The following is a 16,197-nucleotide window of genomic DNA, read 5'->3' on the forward strand; positions in this document are numbered from 1 at the left end:
ATACACACTTCTATTTCATTTTTCACTACAAAGATGCTGCTATACACACCTTTAACAAAGAACCAGGGAACCAATCTAATTACTGCACAATTCTGAGTTCACACATAAGTGGTGGATGCATGGCCCACACTGATAAAATTACAGACATATAGATAGTATAATTTGATACTTTAAATGCTGAATTATGTTAAGAGGAATTGCAGAGTCTATGGTCAGAGATAAATAACACTTATTACACCTCTGAGAAGAGCTCTGCAAAGTGATCAAAAGGGACAGTTTCAGTTGTCTCAAGCTATGAATCAACTTTCTATATGTTTCACCATCCAGTAAAAAGCACAACACTTCAGCTTAAGAGCAAGTATTTTGCTATAACTTAGGATGCTTTAAGTCATATGTGATCTGAAATCAAATTGTCCAATATCGGTGGAAAACACATCAATATTATCAGTTACTGGAATCTTGATAAATGAACCCATTAAATGCCATTCTTCAGCACACTGCACTTTCAGCTTTTTTCTGCAGCTAGGTCAGAAACACATATTTTGTAAGTATTGCTGGACCTAATAAAATAGGTGATGTCAAGTATTTCAGCTTTGTGATATCACTTTGCTGTGAAATATAACAAGAAGCATGTATGACACAGGTCACACTATGATTTTGGGCTCACTTGCTGCTCTCACAGACTAGAATGGGCATTGCACTGGTCCAGTGCAGTATCAGACAGTCTTAGGCAAGGACTTTTATTATGGGTAAAAATTGGAATTAAGAAAGAATGGATTTGACTGTCCAATAAGGGCTTCAAATGCACAGTTACATTCCCTACTTTTCAGGTTGGATTTCAGCCAATATTCTCTTGACTTATCCAAGGAGAAGAGCACACAACTTAAAAAGCTCTCCCAAATCTGCCCCAAGCCAACAGAGACAATTTACATCACTAATATATAGGATGAAGTTCTAGGACAAAATTCAGATATATGCAGTGGAGACCAAAATTACAAATCCATGCACACAGGCCACCAAACACTGGGGCCTAATAAATCCTAAATCCTAAAAAGTCTTCTACTAGACATGTAGTGAGGACATCTTCCGTGACAACTACCTGAATAATGGTGGTGCATACCCACCACTAGAGGGTGACAGAATATTACATTTAGTTAATGGCAGGTGGTGGTATTTTACACATCCATTAGGGAACATGCACTAGGGTGACAAATTAGTTTTTTTTATGCTCTTTGAATGGCTTATACTTGTTCTGGAGAACAAGTTGAAGCCTTACTGTAAATCTTAACATTCTTCATAGTCTAGGAGAAGGATTTCCTATGGACCTGTCTCTCCTTCTAATATCATCACCAAATACTATTGTCTAAATTAAATAATAAATAAATAAAAAAAAAACCAACAAAAACTAAACTCAGAAGGTGAAGACAAGACAATGGAATGGTACAGAGAAAGTATGACTGCCCTTTAGGCACAGCACAAATCCTCTTCCCATCTCCCCCAAAAGAATCTGTTGTTTTACTGAAACACAAAGAAAAAAGGGAAGAACATTTTGAAATCCCAACAGAAAGATAATGAAAGTAGAAGAGATATAGGAAAAGGGACAGAACAAAATAAGTACTACTGTAACTCTGATGATAACAAATATAATTATATTAACTAAAATTACTGGTGGTGCATGACCCTAGGTCCACAAAATTATTTTATTTGTACAATATTTTCAAGGAAGTGCGTGATGATGCAGATGAGTGCTGTTCTGAACAGAAAGTGTTCAGGGTGGATAATTTTGCACAAAGTCTGGAAAGTGCTGAATCAAGTTATTCACCATGATTTTCACCAAACTCATGATCTCCCTTCCAATTTTAGTGCAAAGAGAGCTTTCCCATGCACTTCTATTCCCCAGCTGTGTGCCAAAACGCCTTATGCTTTATTGCCAAATTAAAGAATTCAATTAGGAATAAGGGGTTAGGCACTGCTCACTTAGTTGTGCCATTCTTTCCTGAAGGGAACTGCCCTGGGCCTAGTGGTCATTCTTATCACACTGCATTCAGGCACAGGGAGTGTGTCTGCTCCTTAGAGGAAAGTGACATTGGGATTTCACCCTATTCAACTCTCTCCTGTGGTTGAGAAATTATTTTTGGTAAAGACATCCTGCTCAATTTAGCTGTGTTATTAAAAAAAAAAAAAGCCTAGATGATGCCATTTTGGCATCTCCATATCTTTGGGATATAATCTGAAAACTTTGAAACAATTTGAAAACTCACACTTTAAGCTCTCACCTATGTGTCTGTGTAACCAAAAAGCTCTTGAAACCTACACAGAGGTATTGGTTCTCTTTCTAAATTGTGTCTGCCTTCTGGCTACTGTTGGAGATTGCAATCCCATTTCTGTTGGAACATAAACATCCATGTGGTTGAAAATAAAGCAAGAACATGTTTTAACAAGGCAGTACTCAAAGGGCCTAATCTTTAGACTACTGAATTTAAAGGAAAATCTATTATTAATTCAAACAGAATTTGGATCACAGCCCAGCACTGTTACTGTTACTTAAGTATTAATGTCTGGATGTCCATTTTATTTTTCATGAAAACCAGGTAGGATCTGACTAATAGAGGCTAAGAATCACTCCCAGCTGATGATCACTGCTTTTGACCTCTGATCCATTAGAAGCATGCCTGGAATCTACAAGTGCCTACACTTATTTCCATTGTTAACATGTTAATGCAGTTTTTGTTAGAAATGTTGCCAATAAGTAGGACTACATAGATCTATTCAGAGATGATGTATATGGATATCTTCCACTCACATAATTTATCCATGCTTCATATGCAGATTTTTTTTCTACCATAGAATAATATGTGGGAATTAAATAGATTTTTACAATAATTTCACTCTAGTATGCAGTGCTCAACTAATATTGCTGCTTGCAATGTGAAACTAAAAAGTCAGTGTTGTCCCAAATAAACCAGAGGTGTTCTATTTAGAGAGGAAAAAAGGTTTTTTTTTCTTGTGTTCTATTGATTTCAGAAAATTAATGATCAAAGCCTTTCAGTTGGAGCAATATAATTTCAGTTGTTTACAGATGAGATATTATCAAAATGCTTCTTTATTAATAACACCAATTAAGCTCTCCTTTGTAGTAAAATACTCAGTAAATACACTCAGAACATTCAGTAAATGTTCTTGATACTACTGGATGCTTATGTGTCCTTTAAATATATGCTGAGAGACCTCCTCAAGGACAAGGCAAGCCTTATGGCCAATATGCAAACAACAAACAGTGTAAGCAGCTTTACTTGTGGGCAAACACAATATATTCCAAATTCAGAATTATTATTTTTTTTTTTTTACAAAGCCATAATGGTGTGACATAGGTCTCTTTTAAATGAGAAACAGGTGTTTCTCTTTAAATAAGAAATGGAGGTCTGGCCTCCTCTCTCTACAGACTGGAACAGGCACTATGTGAGGATTTCAAAGCCTGGAAAAGAACTAAACCTAATTCAGGTTTTACATGAACATGTATCATAAACCAACGTGGCTGCCACACTGTCCCTTTCCATGACAGTGCCAGGCTCACACCTGGTGACTGGTGTCTGTCCTTGAGGAATTCAACAATCTTCACACTCTGTGACCAGAATGAAGGTTACATTCAGGAAGCAGCAGTGATTATGTCAGCTGGTACCAGGATGGTCCAGGCTGTGCAGGCTGTGATCAAACTTAGGCAGGCCTGAGTCAGCTTAAAAATGAGTTCTCTTCAGTACTGTGACATTACAGAAGCAGATAGAAGGAAATTGGCTGCATATTTATGCAGCTCCTACAAAGCTTACCTAAGCTTAAGTTTGCATCTGCTGTCTTTGCTGTCTCTTTGGTGGAAAGAGCATCTTGAATTGTTTATTCCTTCTCTCAGCTTTTCTGTGTTCACATAATCCTGTCTGTAACATTTTGGACATTTTAGGTGACTTCCAACCCCAAGCATGTCCTTGAGAAGAATCCCTTTCCCAAGCCTGTGTGGGCTCATCCATTTTATTAATACCCCTGTGAAGATGCTTTTGAGAGAATGACTTCTCTCCAGCACTGCTTTCTCCTCCTGCTTAGCTCTTTAACTCCTACAGAGATACCTTTGATTTAACTCTCTCCACTCCAGTGGATAACTCAATGCATATTTGCAGCGCAGCTGCCTTCCTACCTAAGCCACAAGAGGATCTTATCAAATGACATTTCCTATTTTGTTAATTCCAGTCACCTATTGCAATAACAACATCTGGGACCCCAGAGAGTTCAGAAAGCTTTTTGACACATTCTTGATGTTTCAGAAACAAAGGAGTAAGCCATGGGCTGTCATCTATAATTAGTCAAGGTGGCTCAGAAGAACATCTTCAAATCTAAATATACATTTTGTCATCATCTACAGGGGATTGTCATGGATTCATTTAGGATATGTAAGTAAAAATGGATGTTTTATGAATGTAACCTGGGTACATGTGATAAAGGATATGCAACTTTAATTTGATACAAGTGTTTTAATTCCCCAAATGGAAGCACTAGGCTAATAGTGAAATCTAGTTTTATTAACTCATTTCAAAAACAAACACAGTTCCTCTTCAAATCAAAATCTGGCTTCTATCAAGATGAAAACATTTCTGCCACTTTTTAGCAGAAATTATGTGAGAGCATCTCTCAGCTTTTGCACTGCTGAATGTAAAGTATCACATGATTTTGCCTCAGATCAAATTCATGGAACTAACTTAAATATAGTTTGCTCTTTATTTTCAGCTGCAGTAGATCATTGGTTTCCTTGCTAGGCAAAAAAAAATGTTTGGACTTGTGTTATGATTAGATAATTCTTTTATATATACACATTTTAGCATATTAGCAGATACTCTGATGCATCACATATTTGCGCATAAAGGATTCAATTTACAATTCTTTGAAAATTTCTGACTACATCATAATAATTCCAGAAATAATGAAAGAATGAGGTATCACAGAAGCATGAAGTACCTGCTTTGGAAGCTTTTCATTATAGTTTTTTTATCTAGTGATTCTAATGGAAAAAGGTAAAACTTGCATGTGTATGTCATCACTCTGGGACTGGTTTTTGCTTTAAGAAAAATATTTCTATATGCCTTATAGCACTTATAGGCTACCAAAAAAAAAATCATGCATCAAACATAACTGTATTTTTTATTTATTCTTTCTCTTATGCTTTCACTGAGAATAGCCTAACTGGTTAATGAAATTCTAAAAACATCTGCATGGACTAGGTCGAGATATAATGTAGGAAAAGCTGTTCTCAGCAGCAGGTGCCTCTTTGCCAGCAGCAGAAAGGATGCTGTTCTCCTTGCATGCAATAGCCAACCTGTTAAAGCACTGACCAGGAGACAAGACAGCTCAGTCACTAACTCTGGTCAAGAGATATTAAGAATTTTATTCCCAAAAGAAATGTCCCAAACCCCAGCAGCTGCTTATTTCAGGGAGGAGTGAGCCAGGATACAGTGCCCCCCTTCATCTGAAGCTTGGCCACTATGAAGTGATGCAGTTACACAAAACAAATTGTGGGGAGAGCACACCTGCACATATGCATTTATTTCATAGTTGGGAAATGTTTGATCAGGGAGACCTAATATATCTTTTTGGTTTTTTATATGTTAGGCAAGTGCTCTCACACATACATATATGAAATTGGAAACTAATATCAATTTTATCATTTTAGTTTTGGCTTATTTTGGGGGTTTGATTTTGTTTTTGTTTTGGTTTTGTTTGCTTGTTTTGTTGATTTTTGTATTTATTGTTTTCCTTTTCATGGTCTCCATATTGCTTTTTACAAGAAGGTCAAATGTTTCCATTTATGTTCACTGCATTTTTAAGAGACTTGAATTTCTTAGGCTGATCATTTTTATTACACCACGGGCAATGTAACAGATACTTTGGGTCCCTGGAACTCTCTGGTTACAAATTGCTGGGCTAATGGCATTAAGGCAATGTCAGCCTTACAGATATGACCTTTAGTTTTCTTATGAACCACAATTGCAAGATGATGGACTAGGAAAAGCTAAGTCTGCCATAAGTTTCAAGAAGCAATTTTACATGTCCAAAGGATTTGCACTGTCCACAAAACTGAAAAATGTCCAATGTGTTCACTTCAAAGTCAAATGAGGACACCACTTTGACTTAGATACAGCATCAGAGTTTTGAAATATGCCTGAGTATTTTGATATTGAATAATATTCCCCTTGCTGAGAGGTTTTAGCTTCAGCCATAGTCACTAATATATATCTTCATGAAACTTGAAATGGTGGAGAATTAAAGATTCACCTAGTCAAAAAGAATAAAAAAGGAACAAAAAAAATCTTTTTTTGTACTACTGAAACAGATACAGTTATACTGTTATAATTAACACATATATATGTATCACTTATATGCACGTAAATGTTATGCATGTTGAATACCTAACATGCATATATTTTATAAATATTTTTATAAATTTTATAAGTTTCATAAATATTCATAGGTGAACCTATGTAATGTATGAAAGTATTTAACATTTACCCATATACATGCATATTTAATATATATATTTGAAAGATGCAGCAAAACCTCTAATGTCAGCCAGAAAAAAGGCTGGTTAAGCTAGAAAAAGTGCTTGTTTTATGAAAAAAAAAGTAAAATTGCAATTCACAGCATTTTATGTAATGCTGTACAAATTACCAGATATCAGAGACTGCATTTCTGGACCTGAATAGTACTAAAAGTTGCAACTGAGGGCAAATATAAAGACACTTGTTTACAATGCAAAGGCTTAGTCAGTACTATAAGCAATATGGCAATCTGCATAGCAGAAGATATAATGCTTTGTTATGTGTTTTTACTTTACCTATCAATTCCTACACACATGAAAAAATTCAAAACCACATTAATTTCAAGCAATATTAAAAGGAGAAAATACAGGAAATAAACTTATAAATGAATGGGAATTAATACATACTGACATATTTATACAATCATATGTTTATTTACTGGGTGGTAGCCATACATGTCTTACAAAGACACCATGAAAGCATTTAAAAGTGTACTAGAAATGGGCTGGCAAACCTATTACCTGACTTGCTGGTGACACTTCCACTCTTTTCAGCTAAGATTTTGTTAAATAACGCAGTCTGATATGATGCACAGTATGGGTGTGTGTGAGCTCTGTGTGTGTGAGCCAAAGTCCAAACAGAACTGCTCAGCTCTCTAAACAATGAACAGGGAGGGGAGGAAAGAAAAAAATCAGAGTAAAGGGGCAAGGAGCTGAGTGTCATGGAGCAGGCCACCCTCTCCTCCTGATGCTCCACATCCACCCTAGAGCTTGGTATGAATACAAGTGTGTCTGAATTTCATTACTCTGCTGTCAGGCAGAGGCTTGGAAGTGTCCTGGCAGCAGGAGTTCTACCTTGCTCCTCTGTAATCTTCTACTTTGACTATTCTGGAATCTCAAATGGCCAAGGTGGGTGCCATGAATTCAGTTCCAAGTCTGCACTACTGAGGTAGAACATGTCACATGTCCAGTCCTTGCTTTTCAGACAAGAGAAGACTTGCAATTAAACGCAGAAAAAACACGCACAGACTCTCATAGGCTCACTAGTTTAAAAACCAGTAGTACTTCATGAAAAAGGCAGCAGAATCAGTGTCAAAAAGATAGGAAACAGGAAAAGCAGCTTTTCTGGGAGGTGTAAGGCACCTGCTGAGCTGGACAGAGGGGACCTGAGCAGAACCCTTGCCTACTTGTGCCTGCCTCTTCCTGCAGACAGACACCTCTAGGAGGGGATATGAAACAAAGTTTGATATTGGATAACTTTTGGATAGCCAAAGCCTATCCTGATGGGATATGAAGCATAACTGAGTATCTCACAGCTGCCACCCCGAAGTCATTGGAGTTCTGCTAAAAACATGAAGGGCTTAATATTGTTCACATACTTTGAAAAAAAGATGTTCCAAGGAGAATACACAAAATTAATGAGAACCTGATTTCACAATTGTGTTTGAAAATATGGACTATATAAACTTCCTGGTCCCAAGTATTAGTGATAATTTCTTTACACCAAAGCACTCTTGGGATGAGTAGCACATTCTATAAAGCAGTAAGGTTAAACAACATGCAGTAAATACAACTCAGGAGGATCCAGGGTGAACACCTGATTATAAGTGTGAGGTACCACAGAGTGAGGCACAAAGCACAAAATATAACTGTGAGCAAATCATTAATATGGTAATAAAGAATTTTTGGAAAAAGTGTGTTACTTTTGGCATGTCTAAGCTTCTGATAATGAGATCTTGGAATCTTAATAATACCATCTAAAAGTAGTTTTTATGGATGGTAATGTAACAACATGAACATAAAAGACCATTTTGACTCCAAATAACCTTAATTATGTATTATATATATTCTCTCATGCTTACAGGCTTGTCTAAAAAACCACAACTCTTCTGGTGCGATATAAATATTTAATAATGATAATGTAGAATATACTGATATTATATTACAAATGGTTATTTTACATCCTTATTCCAAAATGGACTTGCTTTTGTTACATGCCAGCTCTTTTAGATTCACTGAGTGTGTTCATGGGAATAAGCAATCAGTACTCAGCTTCATTAAGTTTATATTTTTATACTTTGAGGAAAACATTACATTATGGGCAGAATTTAAATAATTGCTTAAAAGTTAAGAAAATGCTTCAGTGCTTTTCTGACTAACAACAAATTTGAATATTTGCACTAATGGATTAATGCACTGAACTGATCAAGAGTCTTCCAAATTTTTTTTCTAAAAAAAAATTTTAAAAAAATGCCACATTTTTTATATTGTGCATTTCAAAATTAAGCCATGTAAGAGTGTTATGTAAATAGTCCATGATGTACTGAATAATGATAGCCAAGTTATCTTCTCAAGTGAAAAGCTGGGTTAAAACTGGAATATTTTGAGCTTTTTAGACCTATTTTTGCCAATAAGCAAGCTATTTCAAAAAGATTTGCTTGTGCTCACATGGTACTTTTTCTGAAGGCAATGATTATTTCTGGAACCAAACAGTCCTAATACAGAAATGAAAGACATACTGTAAATAACTTTAATTAAATGCAGGAGTATTTATAATGGCAGCTAAAAAATGGAAAGTTATAGGACAAAACCCCCAAAAATGAATTAGATGGCAGCCATACTTCAGACTTTTAAATTCAGAATAAACACTGACCAAATACAGAGATAATGCAGAAGCATGCATGAAAAGTCCTTGCATGGCAAATCATATAGCAAATCCTCTGAAAAATTAACATAGTATAGAGAGTAGCACTGTGTGCAGGGCGCCAAAAATATTTTGAAACTAACCAAGAAGTTCTTCTCATGTCCTACCTGCCTGTCCTTCATACTGTGCTCTTTATCTCTAAAATTGATTTTATTTAAGTAAGAACAAAATTTATCTAAATTTGTTTTGATAGACCCAAACCAAATGGTTCTAACTGGTATGATTCTGAAGTTGCTCAATGGGTTTTTCACATTGACACAGTATAGTTATTTCACATTCTTCTGCATTGTAATAGACATTTAATGTAATGGACATCTAAAAGTCTATAACAAATTCTAAAGAGTCTACTGCAAAATTATGGGCACTGAGAATGTGTGAATTAATCTATTTAGAAAATTGCTACTGGCTGTATATTTGGTGTCTTCCAGTAAAGAATGTTCCACCATTGCCTTAGTGGTGACCTATGCCATGCTCACAATGGCCTGCTGGACATAAAATGGAAATTCACATTTCTTATGGAAACCTTCAATATCATCTGAGCTTGACTATTTCTGTCTTGTGATTGCAAGGTAAAAAGCAGTAGTAAAAAAACCCACAAAACCAAACCCAGGCATCTTGTGTGTGATATATATTTTTCTTCCTTATTGGTAGCACAGTGGCTGCCTGGCACGTTTGTTATATGGAGGTCTGTTTGCCACTACCTCCTTCCCCTGTTGAACTTACATGTTAGTCCCAAACTGAAGTGCTGTCCTGATGACCAGGAGGGAAAGGATGTCTTTATGTGGACAGATGACTGTGTTTATTGAGCATTTGCAACTTAAACACAAGTTCAAGGTGATAACAAACAAGGCAATTTGCACTAAATACTGCGTTGCTCAGCTGAAGATGGTTTGCAATATGTCACTATATAGATGTGTGTATGTATATACATCATGTGTTACCTTGGATACAAGGCTTGCTCTGTAGGCAGCTAACTGCTTCAGATACTCCTTCTTGGCAGCTTCAGTTTTCTTTTTGTATACCTAAAAACAAAGAGTGGCACATTGGTAAATTAATCTGGTTTTGTTTTTATATATCACTCGTGTGTCTCTATGTCTTTTTAAGTAAACAGCCTTTCCTCCTCATATTGCTTAAAGAGTGAAATAATAAACATCAAATATTTTAAAGAAAATATTATTTCAACTGTGAAACACCATTTAACTAACCAGCAGTACTGAAAAAACAATATCCCTCATAGTACCTCAAGTTTAATTTCTCAAAGTGAAGTGTGGGTTGCACTTTCAAATGGGACCTTTGGGGATGGGGGAAGGTGTGTGTGACCCTCTCTGCTGGCTTCCACCTGTGAGACCAGTTAAAACCCTCTGGGGAAGACAGGAATTTGCAGAAAGACATTTGAGCTAAATGAAGGAGGAGATGACAGCACCACAGATTAGCCAGGAGAATTCCTCTCTTCCCTGGCTGAACTGTTGGGGCAGTCAAAGAAGCCCATGGAGCTGCTAAGGATAATAAATGTTAGTCATTATTCCAGTCTTGATCCCATATCGGTCTAATTAACTTCTCAGAAGCATGGATCTATTTCTGTACATTTCTCTCAACTCACCAAATTATTTTAAATGTGGCATGTGCACAATCTCATAATAGATTAAAGACCTTGGAGAATCACTTCAATTTTGCCCAGATTTCAAGACCAAAGACTATCTGCAGGGTTGAGCAGGACCTCATAGCACTACAGTAACATGATGTTACAAAAGCATGTGTGGATATTTAGGGTTGAAAGCTCTGAGGAGGAGAACCAGGTTGTGACCCATGGAGCCTAGCTAATGATTTGCTGTTAACCATGTCACTGACAGATTTAAGAACAACTCAACATTTCTGTTTGCAAATATTGTCATGAGTTTCTCATTACTTCATGTTTTGGGTTTTTTCCCAAAGGGGTAGATTTAGGAGTCATGCATGCATCTGGGCTTCATGTAACTAAGCAAGACTGACTCCTCATCTTTCTTGTTGAAAGGAGAAGTTTAGAAAATATCTAAAGGTTTAAAAGTGAGGGAGAAAAATAAAGGGAAAGAAAATTTACTTTTTTATTGTTGTTATATTTAATGATTTTTAAGTCACGTGCCAAAGGTTAATTCACATGTGGATGGGCATTTGGGGTTCCATAATATTGCACAAAATGAAACTGCAGCTTTGTGTATCTGTTGTCCACTTCCCCAGCCAAATGCACAACCTGGGCACCTGTGGAAAGCCCCCATGAGGAAAGTAAAGACTGTCCACCTTCCCCCTGCCATTCCTCACTGCCTGGTTACCTGGGCTATTGATTCAAAGCTAAAAGACAGGCAAAGCTATTTTGGAGGAGAATTTTGGGGTGTTCTTCTGAATTCCACAGCTAAAAGCACACATGAACATCTCCTCCCTAGAAAGATAAACTTTATGGAACTTTAAAGTGTTCTCTTTTGATCTTCCAATGCTTCAGTAAAACCTGCAGTCCTGTAAATGGAGAGGACCTGGCAGCACAGAGTGTACACACAGAGGACAATACAGTTGCAGACAACAAAGGGAGAGTGGTAATGTCAGGCTGGAAGGATCCAGTACAAAACCATTTTTATAAAGAATGTACTCGTGAAACAATTTTTTGTTTCACTAACGCTTTACTTTCAGACACAGAACAAATCTCAGATACAGGCTGGCAAAACTCAGAGGCTGCCTAAAAGGATTAAAGATTTTGCTTCCCAGGGAAGCAAAAGATCATAATGGAAAAAGAGAAGTCTTAGGCTTCAAAAATTGTAACTATAAAGACAGAGAGGGGAGAAGATTGGTTTTAGCTGTGCAACTGTATCTTTGCACCCTTGTAATTTCTCCAGATTAAGATAAATATGTAGTGTTTGTTGATCTCCTACTGTTCTGCAACTAAAAAAAAAGGTAGCAATTTGCTTCTTAAGTTGTAATCATTTGTGATTATTAGGGGAATTACTATTTGTTTTGAAAAAAAAAAGAAATTAGTCAGCAGTCTACTAAAATTAATTCAGCTTGACCTACAGAACAAAGACTAAGTTATACTGTTTTGTATATTGCAATGCCTCTGCATCACCCTGATAGCCAACTTAAAAAACAGAGCTGAACAACAAATTTTACACAGAACAACATTCTTTAAAAACCATGTATCTACTGCTTCCACATTGGGTTTTACTTTGCATTACACAAATATAAAAAATAGACACTCTTGCTTTGCTCCTACAGTCACAGCATAATTGGAAGAGTCCTCTGAGACCTGACTTTTCCTACAAATAATAATACTACACAAGGTTAACTCAATAATACGAAACTAACAACAATTCTGGAAATCTCCACCTAAAACATCACTACTTCATAGAAATATCATCAGACAGTTGTTATTTAATTATGTCCTACCTGTGCATCTAGCATGTTCAGTGTACACCCTGCCTTGCCCTCTTTTGAATCTTTTGGTGAATGAATAATAATCACATGAACACCATGTCTTCCCTGGCACAATAAAATTTACTGATTTAGCAGGAGGTCATTATAGTAAAAAAGTCTTTACTGGGTGGGAAAAAGTTTTAGATTACCTCAGCCTGCTTTGATTTTTGCATTGGCAAGAATAGCTCCTGCAGGCTGGCTGGCCTGGAAGGTCATCAGCTCACCCCAGTTTGTCCCTGGAAAAGCATTGGTGTGTCCTCTGAGGCAAACAGGTTGAGGTCTCACTGTGTCCTTCCCAAGGTCCCCACTGCATAGGTTAGCATACAAGTAGGCTGATGATCCTCATGCTGGTTTTGGAAATTGATTGGTCATGGCCTAGACTAAAAATTAGGGTAAGTTCTGCCTGTCTGGGAAGAAAACACTTGGTGGCATAAGTAGCAACAAAGTCTGGTCTGGCTATCAATATTTCTCTCTGGAGGTAAATGAATGTGGCCCTGGCAGTGGTACCAATTCTCTGGCTCTGGGCTGGACTGGACCTGCACTGGGGGCTTATGAAGGCAGGGCAAGTGGGGAGTGTCTTCAGCACGTGCAGCAGTACCTCAAACAGGTATGAACAAGTCAGCTGCTTCTCTCAAACGATTTTAAATTTTTTTTCTGCAGCTGTGAGAATTTTTTTAGCCCTCAGGCTTAAATAGTTTTGTGTTGTTGTAAGTATAAGGCTTGTATTCTTGCAGCACATCTGGGGAGGAAAAAGACTTGTGTCATCATTCAAGTGTGCTCTAGAAAACAGCTGAAGGTCTTTTGAGCTTCATGCTTAAGACAGTGCCAAATTATCAAGCACATCATATCCAATAATACAATTAACATTTTTCCTGTATCATAAAGCAGGGTTCTGTTCACTTGCTTATCTATACTGTAAAGTGGGAACATTTAATTTTATTTATAGCATCTTAGAAATCTCCTATAAGGTCATTTTCTTGTCCTCTGCCAAGCAAGCAACAATTATTAAATAAGTAACTTGACAGGAACATATAGTTATGGAATTAAGTAATTTCCATTTTGCTTTAATTCGATTAACATGATAATTGAACATCAACTGACTGTCACTCAGGCAGCATATTTGTGTCCTTACACAGTATTTTATTTTCTATATTGTCCCAGTTGTGGAAAAAAAAGAATGTTGGCAGAAAAAGACAGAATTTTGTATATGCAGGGTGGGTCAGTTTAATTTATTCTTTTTCTCTTCAGCATGTTATAGAAACCCCACAACACCAAGACTGCCTACATTTATCTATAAATGGAACTTGCTGGCATTATTTTCCTACTGTGCTTCACACATGCAAATGCAAACAGCATAATACACAGGTCCCCATTTAATTGCACTTCCAAGGTAGCTTCAAGTTCCCTTACACTGTACAGCAAAGTGTGTAAAAAGGAGCGAGCACAAACCCCTACTTTTTGCATATAAATATAGATATATTATGTATAAATATAAATGTAAGTAGAAATAAAAATAAAAATAGAAATTAAATATATAACATATAATAATACAATATATATAATATATAACATCTAATATAATATATATCATATATATAATACATAATTTGAATTAGGCCACCAGGAAAAATTAATGCCCTGGGCTCTCACAGGTTGGTACCAGCCCCCAGGCCATTGCACCAGCAACATTTAGCTCAGGTTTCCTGGGCTGCCCACGTATGTGGGCCACCAGAGCTACTGCAGCAAGGACTGAACTCTACTTATTGACAGTGATACACATCCCTAAACTGAATGCATCCAAAATTCCACATGGAGATAGAAGGGTGGCAAGTTATGGGACAACCACTCACAAATACTAGATTCACCAAATTAAAGCCACCGTAGAACTTAAGCACTTTTGCTTTATGCTGTCAGATTCTGGTCATGTTTTACTTTATGTATTTTAACTGCTTTTCAGGTCTTGTCTTTTTGGATCATAAATTCTTTGAGGTAGGCTTTATGCCTCCTGTGCTTTTCTATGTGCTCTATAATATGAAGTTCATTGCAGATAGATAGATAGATAGATAGATAGATAGATATAGTTGAAATATACCTGTAGTGTCTTAAGCCAGGATTTTGTTCTGGTTAGCCATTTTTTCACAATGAACTTCCTCCCAACTTGCTTGTGGAGGATTATCAACACGTCACAACACAGTAAGCAGCAGGATTACTACCCTGTCACTTGTGGCTTGCACCCTTATTGCCTGAGGGGAACAGATCCCCTTCCCCCAGTCATCACAAGAGCTCAAATGTCTGCAACCAAATTATTGCTTGGGACTACAGTCCCCTTTGTTTCTAGAGATGATCCTAGACTTGGAGACAGTGAACTAAACTGACTCATAATTTTAGGAGAAAAAGACACTTTCAGAATTTGTGTTTTATGGAAGTCTGCAAAAGCTCTGTGTCTCCTAGATGACAAAGCAAATTACAAAGAACCATGCTACTTCTGTGGCTTTGCCTAAATAGATGGTACGAGGATGACAAAGAAAGGGAAATTTTCTGTTTATCTTGTGGATATCTCCTTAGAGCTGAGAGTTGCAAGCAAGTTATATTTGTCTTTTTAAAATGATATAAAAGCGCCCACATTTGTTTTGGTGGAAGTGTTCCAGAAACCCCACAAAACAGTATATGCAAAAACAGTAAATCAAAAAGCAACATGACTGATTCTGTATTCTTGGTCTCTGCAGTGTTATATCCCATGGGAGTGTCATTTTCATGGACTACAGTTACAGGAATGTCATCTGATAAAATACAGTAGGCTCCAATCCAAAATTAAATTCCACATTCAGATTGTCATTCCTGGCCCTAAATATTTCAGCTCATAGAGAAAGCTTGTATTTTTTTCCAAGTGGGAGACATATCTCTAGTTTTAATCTCCTGATTTTGTATCAAAGGCACCTAGAGCTGCATACACTCATCTAAAATGTGGAGAAAGATATTCCCACAGCAGTCAGAAAAAAAAAATCCTCAGAATTGCTTAATGGACATTGAAATATATTACCATTTGATTTTCAATCTAAGTACATACAGTAACAAAGAGGCCCAGGGCTAGCTATATGGCTCAGTAGTCTCTTTGACTGTAGAGCATGGAAAAGACACTGACGACATATCAGAGGCTTAGGGGAAAGAATTCTGTCTTTCTGGCACGTGGGGGAAAGATCACAGGCCAAATGCAGCTCTAGCACAAACAATGAGACTCCTGGAGAACACTGGAAATTGCAGCCATTTGTGCCAGGCCTAAATAATTTGACCTTACACTCTTGATGCTTTCAGCTTACAGGAACAGGACTGCACACTTTATCAGAAACACACTGGATGAAAGTTGAGTACAAAACAAGTGACATTAAACACATGATTTATCTGATGATTATTTCTACCTGCCGGTACTCTTTTTTTTTTTTTTCAAGGATGTGAGCCTGAATGGAGATATAATAATTGGGCCTAA

The 16,197-nt window shown here is 36.9% G+C and overlaps 1 protein-coding gene across 2 annotated transcripts in view; it reads right to left on the minus strand.

Moving 5' to 3' along the window:
• The window catches only part of TOX (thymocyte selection associated high mobility group box), a 218,237-nt gene that overhangs the window by 15,515 nt on the left and 186,525 nt on the right, over window positions 1-16,197 (minus strand). For both annotated transcript variants that reach the window (XM_059488752.1, XM_059488743.1), the window contains exon 6: window positions 10,220-10,300. In XM_059488752.1, coding sequence (XP_059344735.1) covers window positions 10,220-10,300 — 81 coding nt within the window. The remainder of the gene's footprint in view (window positions 1-10,219; window positions 10,301-16,197) is intronic.

This window comes from Ammospiza nelsoni, chromosome 1 (assembly GCF_027579445.1).
Source record: "Ammospiza nelsoni isolate bAmmNel1 chromosome 1, bAmmNel1.pri, whole genome shotgun sequence".
In the NCBI taxonomy this organism is placed as follows: domain Eukaryota; kingdom Metazoa; phylum Chordata; class Aves; order Passeriformes; family Passerellidae; genus Ammospiza; species Ammospiza nelsoni.